Genomic DNA, 14,293 nt, shown 5'->3' with positions numbered 1-14,293 from the left:
TGTGTGTGTGTGTGTGTGTGTGTGTGTGTGTGTGTGTAAGCTGTAAGCTATTTATTAGAGAGAGAGAAGATAGCTCCCACGCTATCGTGGGAGGGGAAGACTGGGAGTGGAAGACGTGCTAAGTTTACCATAAAGCACAGCAGCCTCTTGGGGGCATAGGAAGACTACTATTGATCAGAATTGAGAACAAGGTCAGCTAAGTAGTTTGCCTCGGCTCAGCAGAGGAGAGCTTGGCACCCTACTAGGCCAGCAGACCCTGGGAAAATCTCTGCCTCCAAAGTTCTTTGTTGAGAGTTGCTGAATGAATGATAGAATATAATGTTTTCTAGGAAGAATGATGGCAAGGAAAACCTAGCTGCCTCCCCCCCAGTAGAAAACTACTTGGGGCATTCCAAAGTGGCAAGACAGTAATTGAATATCATACACAGGTTAAAACAATTCTTTAAGCGGGGGCTATGTGACCCTGTCCCCATGGCTCCCTCATGGAGAATACTTTCTGGTTTGTCCTTGATCAGTGGTAAGCAGGCACCAGCTGCCTACCTAGTTTATCTTGGTTCTATGAGAAAACACAGAACACCTGTTTGTTAATAATAATCACCTGTTCAGAGAGAATAAGTATGTGAGTCAGAGTCTGCCTGAGGCCCTCAGCCCAGAATGCTGTCAGCCCCCAGAGGCTCTCAGCTCGGCAAGCTGCTAGCCCCCTCGATAGTCCCACTTTGCTGTTCTATCTGGGTGTCTGTTTCTCAATTCCTTCAGCACCACCTGGGTGGGGGTCTCTATGGCTGAGATGGTCTCAGTAGTTCTTCCTTTTTTTTTCCTTTCAGCTTTTAAATTCAGGGGTACATGTGCAGGATGTGCAAGTTTGTTACATAGGTAAAAATCTGCCATGTTGATTTAATGCGTAGATCATCCCATCACCCAAACATCAAGCCAAGCATCCTTAGCTATTCTTCCTGTTGCTCTCCCTCCCTGCAACAAAGTTCTTCCTTAAGGCCTTCTTTGACCCCTTGCCATTTCCTATTCAGTCCTACCTGTACATCTTTGCTGTCTTTCCATCAAGCTCAGGGACTGCAATTTCTGGGGCAGTAGTAGGATATGTGATAGGAATCTGGAGAAATGATAAAACCTTAATCAAACAATCAGGATAGAGAGGGACTAATCTAATCAGACATACATATTTCTTGATTAAACTGAAATGTTAAGCAAACTCCCCAAGCAGCATGTCCATACCAGGATTCTGGACACAGAGATGAGTAACTGTAATTGATGCTTGGCTCAAACCTCAGCTTTTCCTTCCCATTTTAACAGTTTTCTTTGGTACCTTCAAGAAAGGTTAGCTTGTTCCCAATCATCTAATCCCTCCCCTACTACTAACTTTCATATTTCCCACTCCATCACACTCACATCAAACTCGATGTCAAACTCGTATTTCAGGAGGTCATGGATATACCAGCATTTTCCAAACCACCTGTAACAAAGACCAAATCTCAGTCTAATTTGCCTACTCTTCCAATACTCAAATGACATCTTTGCTTAGGCCACCACCCTGGGAGACTCATTGAATGGCAACTGGGGAACTCGGGAGCTGTGGGAGTGGAGACAGCTGACATGAGACAGGGCAGCTTTGGTAGTGGGCACTAGGATACTAAATTGCCTAAGTCATATTAAGACTCCTACCCCACACCTCCCAAGAGACCCTACCTACCGAGTCCCTTCCTTGTTGGACTCCAGTCGGAACCAATCGTTGTCAGCATTCTTGTTATTCTCCACATACTGGAAGCAGAGAATGAGGTTCTTTGAGAGAGGAGTTGGGGTCAAGGGCAGTCCCCCTCTCGAAAGAAAAGTATGGGGTTACTTTTCTTTAATATGTTTATCTAATTTTTCTAACATAAAGCTGAATACAAGGCTATACTGGTAAGTGGGGGTTTGTCCATAACAGAGAATAGAATGTTTGGGTTCCACCACTCAATTTAGCAAGCAAAGACCTGAAGATATCATCTGGATTCTCCTCTCACTTCTGATAATGTCTGCCCTCATCCTGCAACTCATAACAGTAGACCCCTTCCTTGAGTGATTCCCTTCCTTCTAGCTTCATATAGTCCTGTTTTCAACTAGCACCCACATGCTAATGACTCCCATATTTTTATCTTTGGTCTAGGTCTTTCCTCAGAACTTCAGACTCTAGTACCCAACTGTATTTTGAAATTTCGACCTTCATTTCGCAAATACTTCAAACTCAGCATTTCCATTTGGAATTTATAATATTCCTTCGGATACACTTTCTGAATTACCAATTTCAGGTGGCAGTGTTAGCATTCACCCAAGGAAAAACCTGGGAATCATCCTTGACCCTCTCTATCCCTTACTCCACTAATCAATGATGTCATGCTGATTTTACCTTCTGAATATTCTTCAAATCTACCTCTTCTCTCTAGCTTTGCTACAACTGCCTAGTTTAGATTGCCTTTTGTTTTGCTGAGATTAATGACAGCCTCCTAACTTGTCTCCTGCCTTCAATCTTGTCCCTGACAATTATATTTTCCCCTTATTGCCAATGCAACTAACCTAAACGCAAATCTGGCCATGTTGTTCCTCAGCTTAAAATCCTTTAACGGCATCCCAAAGCCTCCAAGAGAAAATTAAAGTGCGCGAACCTGTCTCCTAGCTTTATCTACCATTGCCTACCTCACATTTGATGCTCTAACAACTCAGAGCTACTTTGTTTCTTCAAACACATCATGCCAGTGCCATTTCTAGATCCTATGCTTTTGCTCATGCTGTCCCTTTTGCCTTGAATGTCCTTCCACTCTTATGTTTTATCAGGCTAACTTATGTTTACTCGTTAAGTTTCAGCTCAAGCATTACCTCTTCCAGGAAGCCTTCCGTGACCAAATGCAAGCTGGGTATCTCCCCTCATAGTCTCAAAACATCCTAGCCATTTATCGCTTTACGTCTGTCCCTATCTGTCTCCATCTTTCTCCACTTAACACTGTATTCTAGTGATCTGGTTTTGTCTACCTCAGTAAGTTCTACCTTATTCGGCTTGGTATCTTCTCCCTAGGTTCTGTATGCACAGTAATTTTTTTTAAGTGAATGAATACATGAGGTAGGAGAATTAGAACTGCTGGCCTTTGAAGCAGACCGAAACGACTATAAAAAGACAATCTTTCTTATCCTCCCACAGTAGAGAGATTAGGTGAGACCACCCGTTTCTAACTAAGAGCTAAACTCCCCAACTCTGTGTAGTTAACACCTACTTGAATTTTCAGCCCTAATGTGGTTTGAAAGAATGAAGGAGGGAGCAGATAGATGCGGACTGAGGCTTGGCGCCCCGAGGATTTTTGACCACCTCTCCTACATCCAGGTGAACAAACACCTGGAGCCGGGGAGACACGTCACCTTCCGGGGAGGCGTATCCCAAAAATAATTGCTGCTTTTAGCCGCAAGGTCTGGCCCCACTGTGCACCTCACCTGAGTCTTTTTTGCTCTTTCCCCACCATCTCTCCTTAGTCCCCCAACCCCGCAATCGTCCCATTTCTATAATTTAGGCGTTAAACTTAAAAACCGGAAGCAGCTTCCACACGGAGCCTATTATTGAGGACACCTGATTTCCCGCAACCCTTCCGCTACGCGTTAGACAGTAGAAACACAACTGACCCGGATAAGGGACTGATATTCCTCCTTCAGTCGCTGCACCCATAACTCCCGATCTCGGGGTCCGGCATTTGTCTTCAGCACCGGGATCTCAGACACAACACGTCGCGTGGCCTCATCCGCCATCTTGGACCAGGGCGCAAGGGAAACACGGAAGTGGTGTTGCTTGTAGCTTACTTCAAGGCGCCGCCATCTTTACTATGGGAAGATGAGACGTTCGGTTGCCGTTAGACTTCTTTGAATAAGATCTTTTCTTGTCACCTAGTTACCCGCTTTTGAGTGCATTGAGAAGAACAGAATGTAAATAGATTACTCTGTCCCATATATGATACCTGTCATTAAAATCACCGCAGAAGGCACAAAGGGTGACTTCCGTTCATGCTCAGAGAAGTAATCGCAGAAAACCCGTACACCTTCGCACACCTGGAATGCTCTTAGAACTTCAGGCTGCTCAAGGCACTTTTCAAGGCACTGCCTTCCTAAAGCGAGCGATTCGTGTGTTTCCTCTTCGAAGACTTTTTCTTTGCTTATATATAGTCCTGCCTAGATGCAGTTATCCCGTAAAAGGATGTTTAACTCCTGATAAATTAAATATTAGAAACCATGCAGAATCAAAAGACAAATCCCAGCAAAATGTGCGCTTTCGTCTAGTCATTCGCTGAGTCCTAGATTTTTTTTTTTTTTTAAGACAGTGTCTCACTCACTCCAGCCCACGCAGAAGTACAGTGGTACGATCATAGCTCGCTGGATCCTCCATCTCCCAGGCTCAAGCGATCCTCCTGCCTCAGCCTCCCAAAGTACTGGGATTACTGGTGTGAGCCACCTGGCGCAGCCCCCTAGACATATTTTGATCTGGAATTAACTAATCTAGGAAGGAATACTGTCTCTCTAACCCAGGTGAATGACACACAGTAGGTACTCAGTAATCCTTTTGCAAAATGTTGTATTTCAAGGCTGGGCCCGTAATCCCAGCACTTTGGGAGGCCAAGGCAGGCAGATCACGAGGTCAGGAATTCAAGACCAGCCTGGCCAACATGGTGAAACCCCATCTCTACTAAAAATACAAAAATGCCGGGTGTGGTGGCACGTGCCTGTAAGTCCCAGCTACTCGGGAGGCTGAGGCAGGAGAATCGCTTGAACCCAAGAGGCGCAGGTTGCAGTAAGCCGAGATAGTGCCATTGCACTCCAGTCTGGGCAATAACAGCAAGATGCCTTCTCAAAAAAATAATAAAATCTAAACATATTAATTGTAGATTCAATTTAAATACCCTGTTTGGCCGGGTGTAGTGACTCACACATGTAATCCCAGCACTTTTGAACGCCGAGGTGGGTGGATGGCTTGAGCCCAGGAAATCGAAAACAGCCTAGACAACATGGTAAAACCCCATCTCTACAAAAAAATACAAAAATTAGATGGGAGTGGTGGTGCACACCTGCAGTCCCAGCTATTTGGGGGGCTGAGACAGGAGGACTGCTTTAACCTGGGAGCTCAAGGTTGCAGTGAGCCAAGATCACACCACTGCACTCCAGCCTGAGGGACAAAGTGAGACCAAAATTTTTTTAACATAAAATAAATATCCAGTTTATTCAGTGAATCATTTCAGCCTTTGGTGATTTTTTTTTTTTTTTTTTTTTTTTTTTTGAGACAGAGTCTCCCTCTGTCACCCAGGCTGGAGTGCAGTGGCACGATTTCAGTTCACTGCAACCTCCACCTCCTGGGTTCAAGCGATTCTCCTACCTCAGCCTCCTGAGTAGCTGGGATTACAGGTGCACGCCACCATGCCCAGCTAATTTTGTATTTTTAGTAAGATGGGGTTTCACCATGTTGGCCAGGCTGGTCTCGAACTCCTGACCTCAGGTGATCCACCACCTTGGCCTCCCAAATTGCTAAGATTACAGGCATGAGCCACCACACCCGATCTCTAGTACAATATTGAGTAAGAGTGTTACTAGCAGACATCCTTATCTTGTTCTGCCTTTAGGGGGAAAATCAGTGTCTTTCTCCATTAGATATGTTACCTGTAGATTTTTCATATATGGCCTTTATCAGGTTGAGGAAGTTCCCCTCTTGCATTGAGGGTTTTTCTCATAAGGGAGTTTTATGTTTTGTTTGTTTTTGAGACAGAGTCTCCCTCTTACCCAGGCTGGAGGACAGTGGTGATCTCACCTCACTGCAACCTCTGCCTCCCCTCCTGGGCTCAAGAGATTCTCCTGCTTCAGCCACCTGGTAACTGGGACCACAGACACAGGCCACCACGCCTGGCTAATTTTTGCATTTTCAGTAGAGTCGAGGTTTCACCATGTCAGCCAAGCTGGTCTCCAACTCCTGACCTCAGGCTATCTGCCTGCCTTGGCCTCCCAAAGTACTAGGATTACAGGCGTGATCCACCACCGCACCCGGCCTTATTTTTTTTCAAATGTTTTTCCGTGTTGATTGAGATGATGGTGTGGTTTTTGTTTTTTATTAGCATGCTATATATCTCTTTCATTAAAAACATATTGGATATTGGTTAAGGCTAAGGCAAAACTTTCTACTTCTTAACTAGAGATCTCTCTTCTAGGAGAAATAAGATTTATTCCATTTTGGGTGTAGGCACTGAGGTGTGATATAGAGAGCAGAGATTTGGAATGAGGCTTTGCAATTTAATTGTCGAAAGACTTTAGAGAGTTAACTCTGTGAACTGCATTTTCTCAACTATAAAATGAGGATAATGCCGGGCGCGGTGGCTCAAGCCTGTAATCCCAGCACTTTGGGAGGCAGAGGCGGGTAGATCACGAGGTCAAAAGATCGAGACCATCCTGGTCAACATGGTGAAACCCCGTCTCTACTAAAAATACAAAAAATTAGCTGGGCATGGTGGTGCGTGCCTGTAATCCCAACTACTCAGGAGGCTGAGGCAGGAGAATTGCCTGAACCCAGGAGGCGGAGGTTGCGGTGAGCCGAGATCGCGCCATTGCACTCCAGCCTGGGTAACAAGAGTGAAACTCCGTCTCAAAAAAAATAAATAAATAAAAATAAATAAATAAATAAATAAATAAATGAGGATAATAAGGCTTTTAAGACTGGGCATGGTGGCTCACACCTTTAATCCCAGCCCTCTGGGAGCCTAAGGGAGGAGGATTGCTTGAGCCCGGAAGTTCGAGAAGAGCCTGGGCAAAATAGACCTTGTCACCACAAAAAGTTTAAAAATTAGCTGGATGTGGTGGCAGGCACCTGTGTCCCCAGCTACTTGGGAAGCTGAGATAGGACGGCTTGAGTCTGGGAGGTCAAGGCTGCAATGAGCTGTGAATGAACCATTGCACTCTGGCCTGGGTGACAGAGTGAAACTCTGTCTCAATTAAAAAAAAAAAAAGCTTGGCCGGGCATGGTGGCTCATGCCTGTAATCCAAGCACTTTGCAGGCCAAGGCGGGTGGATCACCTGAGGTCGGGAGTTCAAGACCAGCCTGACCAGCATGGTGAAACCCCGTCTTTATTTTAAAAAATTAAAAAAAGAAAAAGCTTATATAGTTATAACTGTAAATGCAATGGTCATTCATTTACATAATAGGCAGCCAGGATGAAATTCAGAAAAATAAATGGCAGTTTTAAAACTTTTATATGGTAGTGAAGCCAGGTTTACAAACAAAATCTTAGGCCGGGTGCGGTGGCTCACACCCATAATCCCAGCATTTTGGGAGGCTAGAGGTAGGCAGATCACGCGAAGTCAGAAGTTCAAGACCAGACTGACCAACATGCTAAAACCCCATCTCTACTAAAAAGTTAGCTAGGCGTGGTGGTGTGTGCCTGTAATCCCAGCTACTTGGGCGGCTGAGGCAGGAGAATCCCTTGAACCCAGGAGGTGGAGGTTGCAGTGAGCCAAGATCTCATCACTGCACTCCAGCCTGGGCAATAAGTGAAACTCTGACTCAAAAAACAAAAAACAATAAAACAACAAAACCTTTCCTGGAGTCTCAAATTATAAAAATGATAAATATAGAGCTGCTCTTGTTTAAGTGCAGGCAGAAGACCTGTATCCCTAAGAATACTTCTATGGTAACTACTCATCATACTTTATTAACTGTATAATTGTCTTGATAGCCTGGAAGCTCAATCAGGGTAGGGATTGTGTATCTATCTTGTTCAATGCTGTACTTCTAAAACCTAATAATAGCGCCTGCCACAGATTAAATGTTCAATCAATATTTTAACATCAATGAGGATCTTGATACATAAAGTAATCACCAGAAAAGCTGTCTATAAAGTTGCATGTTGTTTTTGTTTCATTAAAACAATGAAAATCGTCTTATTAAACCATTTAGTAAAGCACAGCACATAATATGTATGATAATACAAAGTACAGTCTCTGTTATAAACATAGGCCTACCTCTATTATAGGCATAGTTGCATCTCTGTAGGATATGCCTCTTTTAGAGAAATGTTTATTTTTAAGCTATGGATTTAGCTTATTATTAAGTAATGCTCACATGAGACAAGAAGCTAAAATTGAGAAGGCTGAAGGAAGAGTATGCAGGCCTGAGCCTCACTGTTTTTCAGAGGAAGAACTCATTCATGAGCAAATGTTTATGGAGTTTCTAATATGTTCCAGGCATGGAACTACAGTGGATTCCCAGGCAGGTGGATTTCCTGTCCTCATGGACATTATCCTAAAATAGTTATAAAATGGAATTGAGTCAGGTGTGGTGGCTCAGGCCTGTAATCCTAGCACTCTGGGAGGCTGAGTCGGGTGGATTGCCTGAGCTCAGGAGTTCGAGATCAGCCTGGGCAACATGGTAAAAAAAAACATGTCTCTACTAAAAAACAAAAAATTAGCGGGACGTGGTGGTGTGCACCTGTAGTCCCAGCTACTCCGGGGGGAGGCTGACGCAGGAGAATTGCTTTAACCCGGGAGGTGGAGGTTGCAGTGAGTGAGGTGAGATTGCACCACTGCACTCAGCCTCAGCAACAGAGCAATGCTCTATCTCCAAAAAAAAAAAGAAAAAAAAAAAAAAAGGAATCAAACAGGATTAATAACTGAATAGCTCAATTCTAGAAAATGCAATAGGGGCCGAAGGTGTGATGGCTCACTCCTACAATCCCAGCACTTTGGGAGGCCAAGGTGAGCGGATCACAAGGTCAGGAGTTTGAGACCAGCCTGGCCAATATGATAAAACCTGGTACCTATTTTTAAAAAAATACAGGCCGGGCGCGGTGGCTCACGCCTGTAATCCCAGCACTTCGGGAGGCCGAGGCGGGTGGATCACAAGGTCAAGAGATCGAGACCATCCTGGTCAACATGGTGAAACCCCGTCTCTACTAAAAATACAAAAAATCAGCTGGGCATGGTGGCGCATGCCTGTAATCCCAGCTACTCAGGAGGCTGAGGCAGGAGAATTGCCTGAACCCAGGAGGCGGAGGTTGTGGTGAGCCGAGATCGCGCCATTGCACTCCAGCCTGGGCAACAAGAGCGAAACTCCGTCTCAAAAAAAAAAACAAAAACAAAAACAAAAATTAGCAGGGCATGGTGGCGTCCACAGTCCCAGCTACTCGGGAGGCTGATGCAGGAGGAAGTGGGAAGTGGAGGTTGCAGTGAGCCAAGATCGTGCCACTGCACTCCAGCCTGGGCGACAGAGCGAGACTCTGTCTCAAAAAAAGAAAGAAAAATAAAAGAAAATGCAATAGGACAGTTGGGTGCATTGTGCATTGCAGAGCCCCTCAAAGTAGCTCTGTCGCCCAGGCTGGAGTGCAGTGGCCTGGTTCACTACAACCTCCACCTCCCGGGTTCAAGCGATTCTCCTACCTCAGCCTCCCGGATAGCTGGGCTTATAGGTGCTCACCACCACACCCACCTAATTTTTGTATTATTAGTAGAGACAGGGTTTCACCATGTTGGCCAGGCTGGTCTTGAACTCCTGACCTCATGATCCGCCCACCTCGGCCTCCCAAAGTGCTGGGATTACAGGCGTGAGCCACCACCGCACCTCCTGGCTACTTTATTTATTTATTTTTTATTATTTATTTTTTTTTAGATGGAATCTTTTTGTGTCACCCAGGCTGGAGTGCAGTGGCAAGATCTTGGCTCACTGCAACCTCCGCCTCCTGGGTTCAAGCAATTCTGCTCAAGCCTCCTGAGTAGCTAGGATTACAGATTCATGGCACCACACCCGACTACTTTTGTATTTTTAGTAGAGACAGGGTTTCACCATGTTGGTCAGACTGGTCTTGAACTCCTGACCTCGTTATCTGCCTGCCTCTGCCTCCAACGTGCTGGGATTACAGGCTTGAGCCACCACGCCTGGCTACTTTCTGTATTTTTAATGGAGACAGGGTTTCTCCATGTTGGCCAGGCTGGTTTTGAACTCCTAACCGCAGGTGATCTTCCCACCTCAGCCTCCCAAAGTACTGGGATTACAGGCATGCGCCACTGTGCCCAGCCTGATTTGTATTTTTTAAAAATATTAATATTAAAGAGATTAGCCATTGTGATGAGTTGTAAATATTTTTCCCAGTTTGTTATTTGTCTTTACTTTAGTTCATAGTTTTTTTTTTTTTTTTTTTTTTTTTAAGAGTCTCTCTCTGTAGCCCAGGCTGGAGTGCAGTGGGGCAATCTTGGCTCACTGCAATCTCCACACCTCCTGTGGTTCAAGCAATTTTCCTGTTTGATCCTCCCAAATAGCTGGGACTACAGGCGTGTGCCACCACTTCCAGCTAATTTTTTTAATTTTTTTTTTTATTTTTATTTTTTTTAAGACGGGGTTTCACCATGTTGGTCAGGCTGGTCTTGAACTCCCGACCTCAGGTGATCCACCCGCCTTGGCCTCCAAAGTGCTTGGATTACAGGCGTGAGCCACCACGCCCAGCCAATTTTTTGTACTTTTAGCAGAGATGGAGTTTCACCGTGTTAGCCAAGATAGTCTCGATCTCCTGACCTCGGTGATCCACCCGACTTGGCCTTTCAAAGTGCTGGGAGTACAAGCATGAGCCACTGAACCTTGGCCTGCTCATAGTATTTTTAATCAAGTAGAAAAATTTCAGATATGAGGTTGAGTTTTTCAGTATTTTGCTTGTAGCTTCTGGTGGTGGTGGTACCATAATGATCTCAATTATTTCGTAAACATTTTCCTCAGGCAGGGCATGGTGGGTCAACCTGGTGGGTCGTTCCTGTAATCTCAGCACTTTGGGAGGCCAAGGCGGATGGATCATTTGAGGTGTAGAGTTTTAGACCAGCCTGGCCAACAAGATGAAATTCCGTCTCTACTAAAAATACAAAAATTAGATGGTGTGGTGGCAGGCACCTGTAGTCCCAGCTACTCAGGAGGCTGAAGCAGGAGAATCATTTGAACCCTGGAGGTGGAAGTTGCAGTGAGCTGAAATTTTGCCATTGTACTCTAGCCTGGGTGACAGAGTGAGACTCAGTCTCAAAAAAAAAAACCAAAAATTTTAGTCGGGAGCGGTGGCTCATGCCTGTAATCCCAGCACTTTGGGAGGCTGAGGCGGTGGATCACAAGGTCAGAAGTTTGAGACCAGTCTGGCCAATATGGTGAAACCCTGTCTCTACTAAAATACAAAAATTAGCCGGGCAAAGTGGTGCAAACCTGTAGTCCCAGCTACTAGGGAGGCTGAGGCAGGAGAATCGCTTGAACCTGGGAGGTGGATGTGCAGTGATCCCAGATCACATCACTGAACTCCAGCCTGGTGACAGCAAGACTCTGTCTCAAAAAAAAAAAAAAAAATTCCTCCAGTGTTTTTTTTCCCAAAAATTACAATGGCTTTATTATTTGTTCTAGCTTATTTGAACAACAGAGAAAAATAAAATTAACTCAAAAATATCACCCCAAGAGATTTTTTAAAGCCATTACCATTTTACATATATATTCTTCCAGACATCTCTATGTGCACTGCACATTTCCATTCTTCTAAATCCTTTCAGTTTAATTTATTGTTCTAGGTTCTTGAGATGGATGCAGAACTCACAAATTCTCAGCTTTTCTTTCATCCTAAATTTTTTATTTATTTATTTACTTATTTACTTACTTATTTTGAAAGAGACAGGAGTCTCCCTATGGGGCCCAGGCTGGTCTCAAACTCCTGGGCTCAAGCAATCCTCCTTCCTTGGCTTCCCAAAGCCCTGGGATTACAGGTGTAAGCCACAAAACCCAGGCGCTTTTTTCTTATGTGCTCTTAAGACTACATATTTTCTTGTGAGCATTTTTTTTTCTTTCTTTTTTTTTTTTTTTTTTTAAGACAGAATCTTCCTCTGTCACCCAGGCTGGAGTGCAATGGCACAATCTCCACTCACTGCAACCTCCACGTCCCAGGTTCAAGCGATTCTCTGGCCTCAGCCTCCTTAGTGGCTGGGATTACAGGTGCTCGCCACCACACCCAGCTAATTTTTTGTATTTTTAGTAGAGATGGGGTTTCACCATGTTGGCCAGCTGGTCTCAAACTCCTGAGCTCAAGCAATCCACCTGCCTCAACCTCCCAAAGAGCTGGGATTACAGGTGTGAGCAACCACGCCTGGCCTCTGAGCACATTTTTAGTCATACCCCATAAATTGGGGCATATGCTATTTAAAAAAAAAACCTTTTTTTTAAGAGACCAGGTCGGTAGGGCACAGTGGCTTATGCCTGTAATCTCAGCACTTTGGGAGGCTGAGGTGGGTGGATCACCTGAGGTCAGGAGTTAAGAGACCAGCCTGGTCAACATGGTGAAACCTCTTCTCTACTAAAAATACAACATTAGCCGAGCATGGTGGTGGGCACCTGTAATCCCAGCTACTCAGAAGGCTGAGTTGGGAGAATTGCTTGAATCTGGGAGGTGGAGGTTGCAGTCAGCCAAGATCACACCATTGCACTCCAGCCTGGGTGACAGAGCGAGAATGTCTCAGGAAACAGAAAAAAAAAGACACTGGGTCTCATTCTGTCACCCAGGCTATTGGAGTACAGTGGCATAATTATGAATAACTGCAGCCTTGAACTCCTGGACTCAAGCGATCCTCCAACCTGAGCCTCTTGAGTAGCTGGGACTACAGGTGTGGGCCACCAACACCTGGCTTTTTTTTTTTTTTTTTGAGACTGTCTTGTCATCTTGGCCAGGCTGGTCTTGATCTCATGGCTTTGAACAATTTTCCCACCTTGGTCTCTCAGAGTCCTGGGACTACAGGTGTGAGCTACTGTGCTCATCCTCTTTGTTACTTTTTTTTTGGTAGGGATGTGATTTCACCACTTTGGCCAGGCTGGTCTTGAACTCCTGGCCTCAAGCAATCTGCCTGCCTTGGCCTCCCAAAGTGCTGGGATTATAGGTTTGAGCCACGGCACTGGCCTTGCTTTGTGACATTTTACATTATCATTCAGGTCAAAATATTTTCTAACTTCAATTGTGATTTATTTTGTGGGTCATTTAGAAGTGTATTTAGCACACTACAGCCTCGAACTCCTGCAATCAAGGGATCCTGTGGCCTCAGCCTCTGAGTAGCTGGGACTGCAGGCATGTGTCATCCTGCCCGGCTGTATTTAACTTGTAAATATAGGAACTTCTCAGTTACCTTTTTGTTACTGATTCTAGCCTAACTATAGTGTAGGCAAGAAACATACTTTGAGTCTTGCTCTGTCACCCAGGAAGGACTGCGGTAGTGTGATCTTGGCTCACTGCAAACTCCACCTCCCTGGTTCAAGCAATTTCCCTGCCTCAACCTCCCAAGTAGCTGGAAGAAATCTGCTTTATAAAACAATCTGTCCAGTTTTTTAAATGTTCCAAATGTGCTTGCAAATAATTTATAATTTGAAGTTGTTGAGTATAGTGGACTCTATATGCTTGTTGAATCAAATTTGCTGCTCATGTTAAATTTTCTATATCCTTGCTGATCTTTCTCTTTTTTAGAGAAAGACATGGTCTCATTCTGTCTCTTAGGCTGAAGTACAATGATGCCATCATAGCTCACTCTAGCCTCAACCTCCTGGGCTCATGCAATTGTCCCACCTCAGCCTCCTGGGTAGCTGGAACTACAGGCATGCACCACCATGCTCAGCTAATTTTTTGTTTTTAGTATTTGTAGAGATGAGGGGTTTCTCTATGTTGCCCAGGCTGGTCTTGAACTCCTGGCCTCATGCAGTCCTCCCCTCCCAGCCTCCCAAAGTGCTGGGACTACAGGCATCAGCTACTGCACCTGACCCTTACTGACTTTTTCCATCAGTTCTGAAAGAGGAATACTCTATTGAGAGAGGTGTGCTAAATCTCCCACTATGTGAATGTGTCCATTTTTCCTTGTAGCTCAGTTGCTGTATATTATTTGAGGTTTTGTTAAGTGCATACAAATTTAGAAATGTTTTAATGTCCTGGTAAATTAAAGTTATTGACAAAACGCCATTATTTCTAATAATGCTTTTTGCCTTTAAGTTAACTATGTCTGATTTTAATATAAGCTTCTTTTGGTTTATGTTGCATATCTTTTCTCACACTTTTACTTTCAACCTGTTGGTAACCTTATTTTATTTATTTATTTATTGAGGTGGAGTCCCGCTCTGTTGCCCAGGCTGGAGTGCAGTGGTGCAATCTTGGCTCACTGCAACCTCCGCCTCCTGAATTCAAGCGATTCTCCTGCCTCAGCCTTCTGAGCCCCTACCACTCAGCTAATTTTTGTATTTTTTTTTTTTTTTTTTTTT

General features: G+C 44.6%; 1 protein-coding gene across 2 annotated transcripts in view; it reads right to left on the bottom strand.

Annotated features, from left to right (window-relative positions):
- UFC1 (ubiquitin-fold modifier conjugating enzyme 1) overlaps positions 1-14,293 on the bottom strand; it is a 25,086-nt gene that overhangs the window by 940 nt on the left and 9,853 nt on the right. The window contains exons 2-5 of one of the 2 annotated variants that reach the window (XM_032260946.1): positions 3,658-3,847; positions 1,706-1,773; positions 1,405-1,468; positions 1,032-1,108 (exon numbers count right to left, since the gene is read on the bottom strand). In XM_032260946.1, coding sequence (XP_032116837.1) covers positions 1,032-1,108; positions 1,405-1,468; positions 1,706-1,773; positions 3,658-3,780 — 332 coding nt within the window. In that variant the 5' untranslated portion in view covers positions 3,781-3,847. Of the gene's footprint in view, positions 1-1,031; positions 1,109-1,404; positions 1,469-1,705; positions 1,774-3,657; positions 3,927-14,293 lie in introns of both variants that reach the window. The other variant, XM_032260945.1, reaches the window with a different exon arrangement.

The sequence above is a fragment of the Sapajus apella genome, unplaced genomic scaffold (assembly GCF_009761245.1).
Source record: "Sapajus apella isolate SASKATOON/1434 unplaced genomic scaffold, GSC_monkey_1.0 scaffold119, whole genome shotgun sequence".
Taxonomy (NCBI): Eukaryota; Metazoa; Chordata; class Mammalia; order Primates; family Cebidae; genus Sapajus; species Sapajus apella.
Note: the sequence above shows the minus strand (reverse complement) of the source record. Positions and strands in the feature narration are given on the sequence as shown.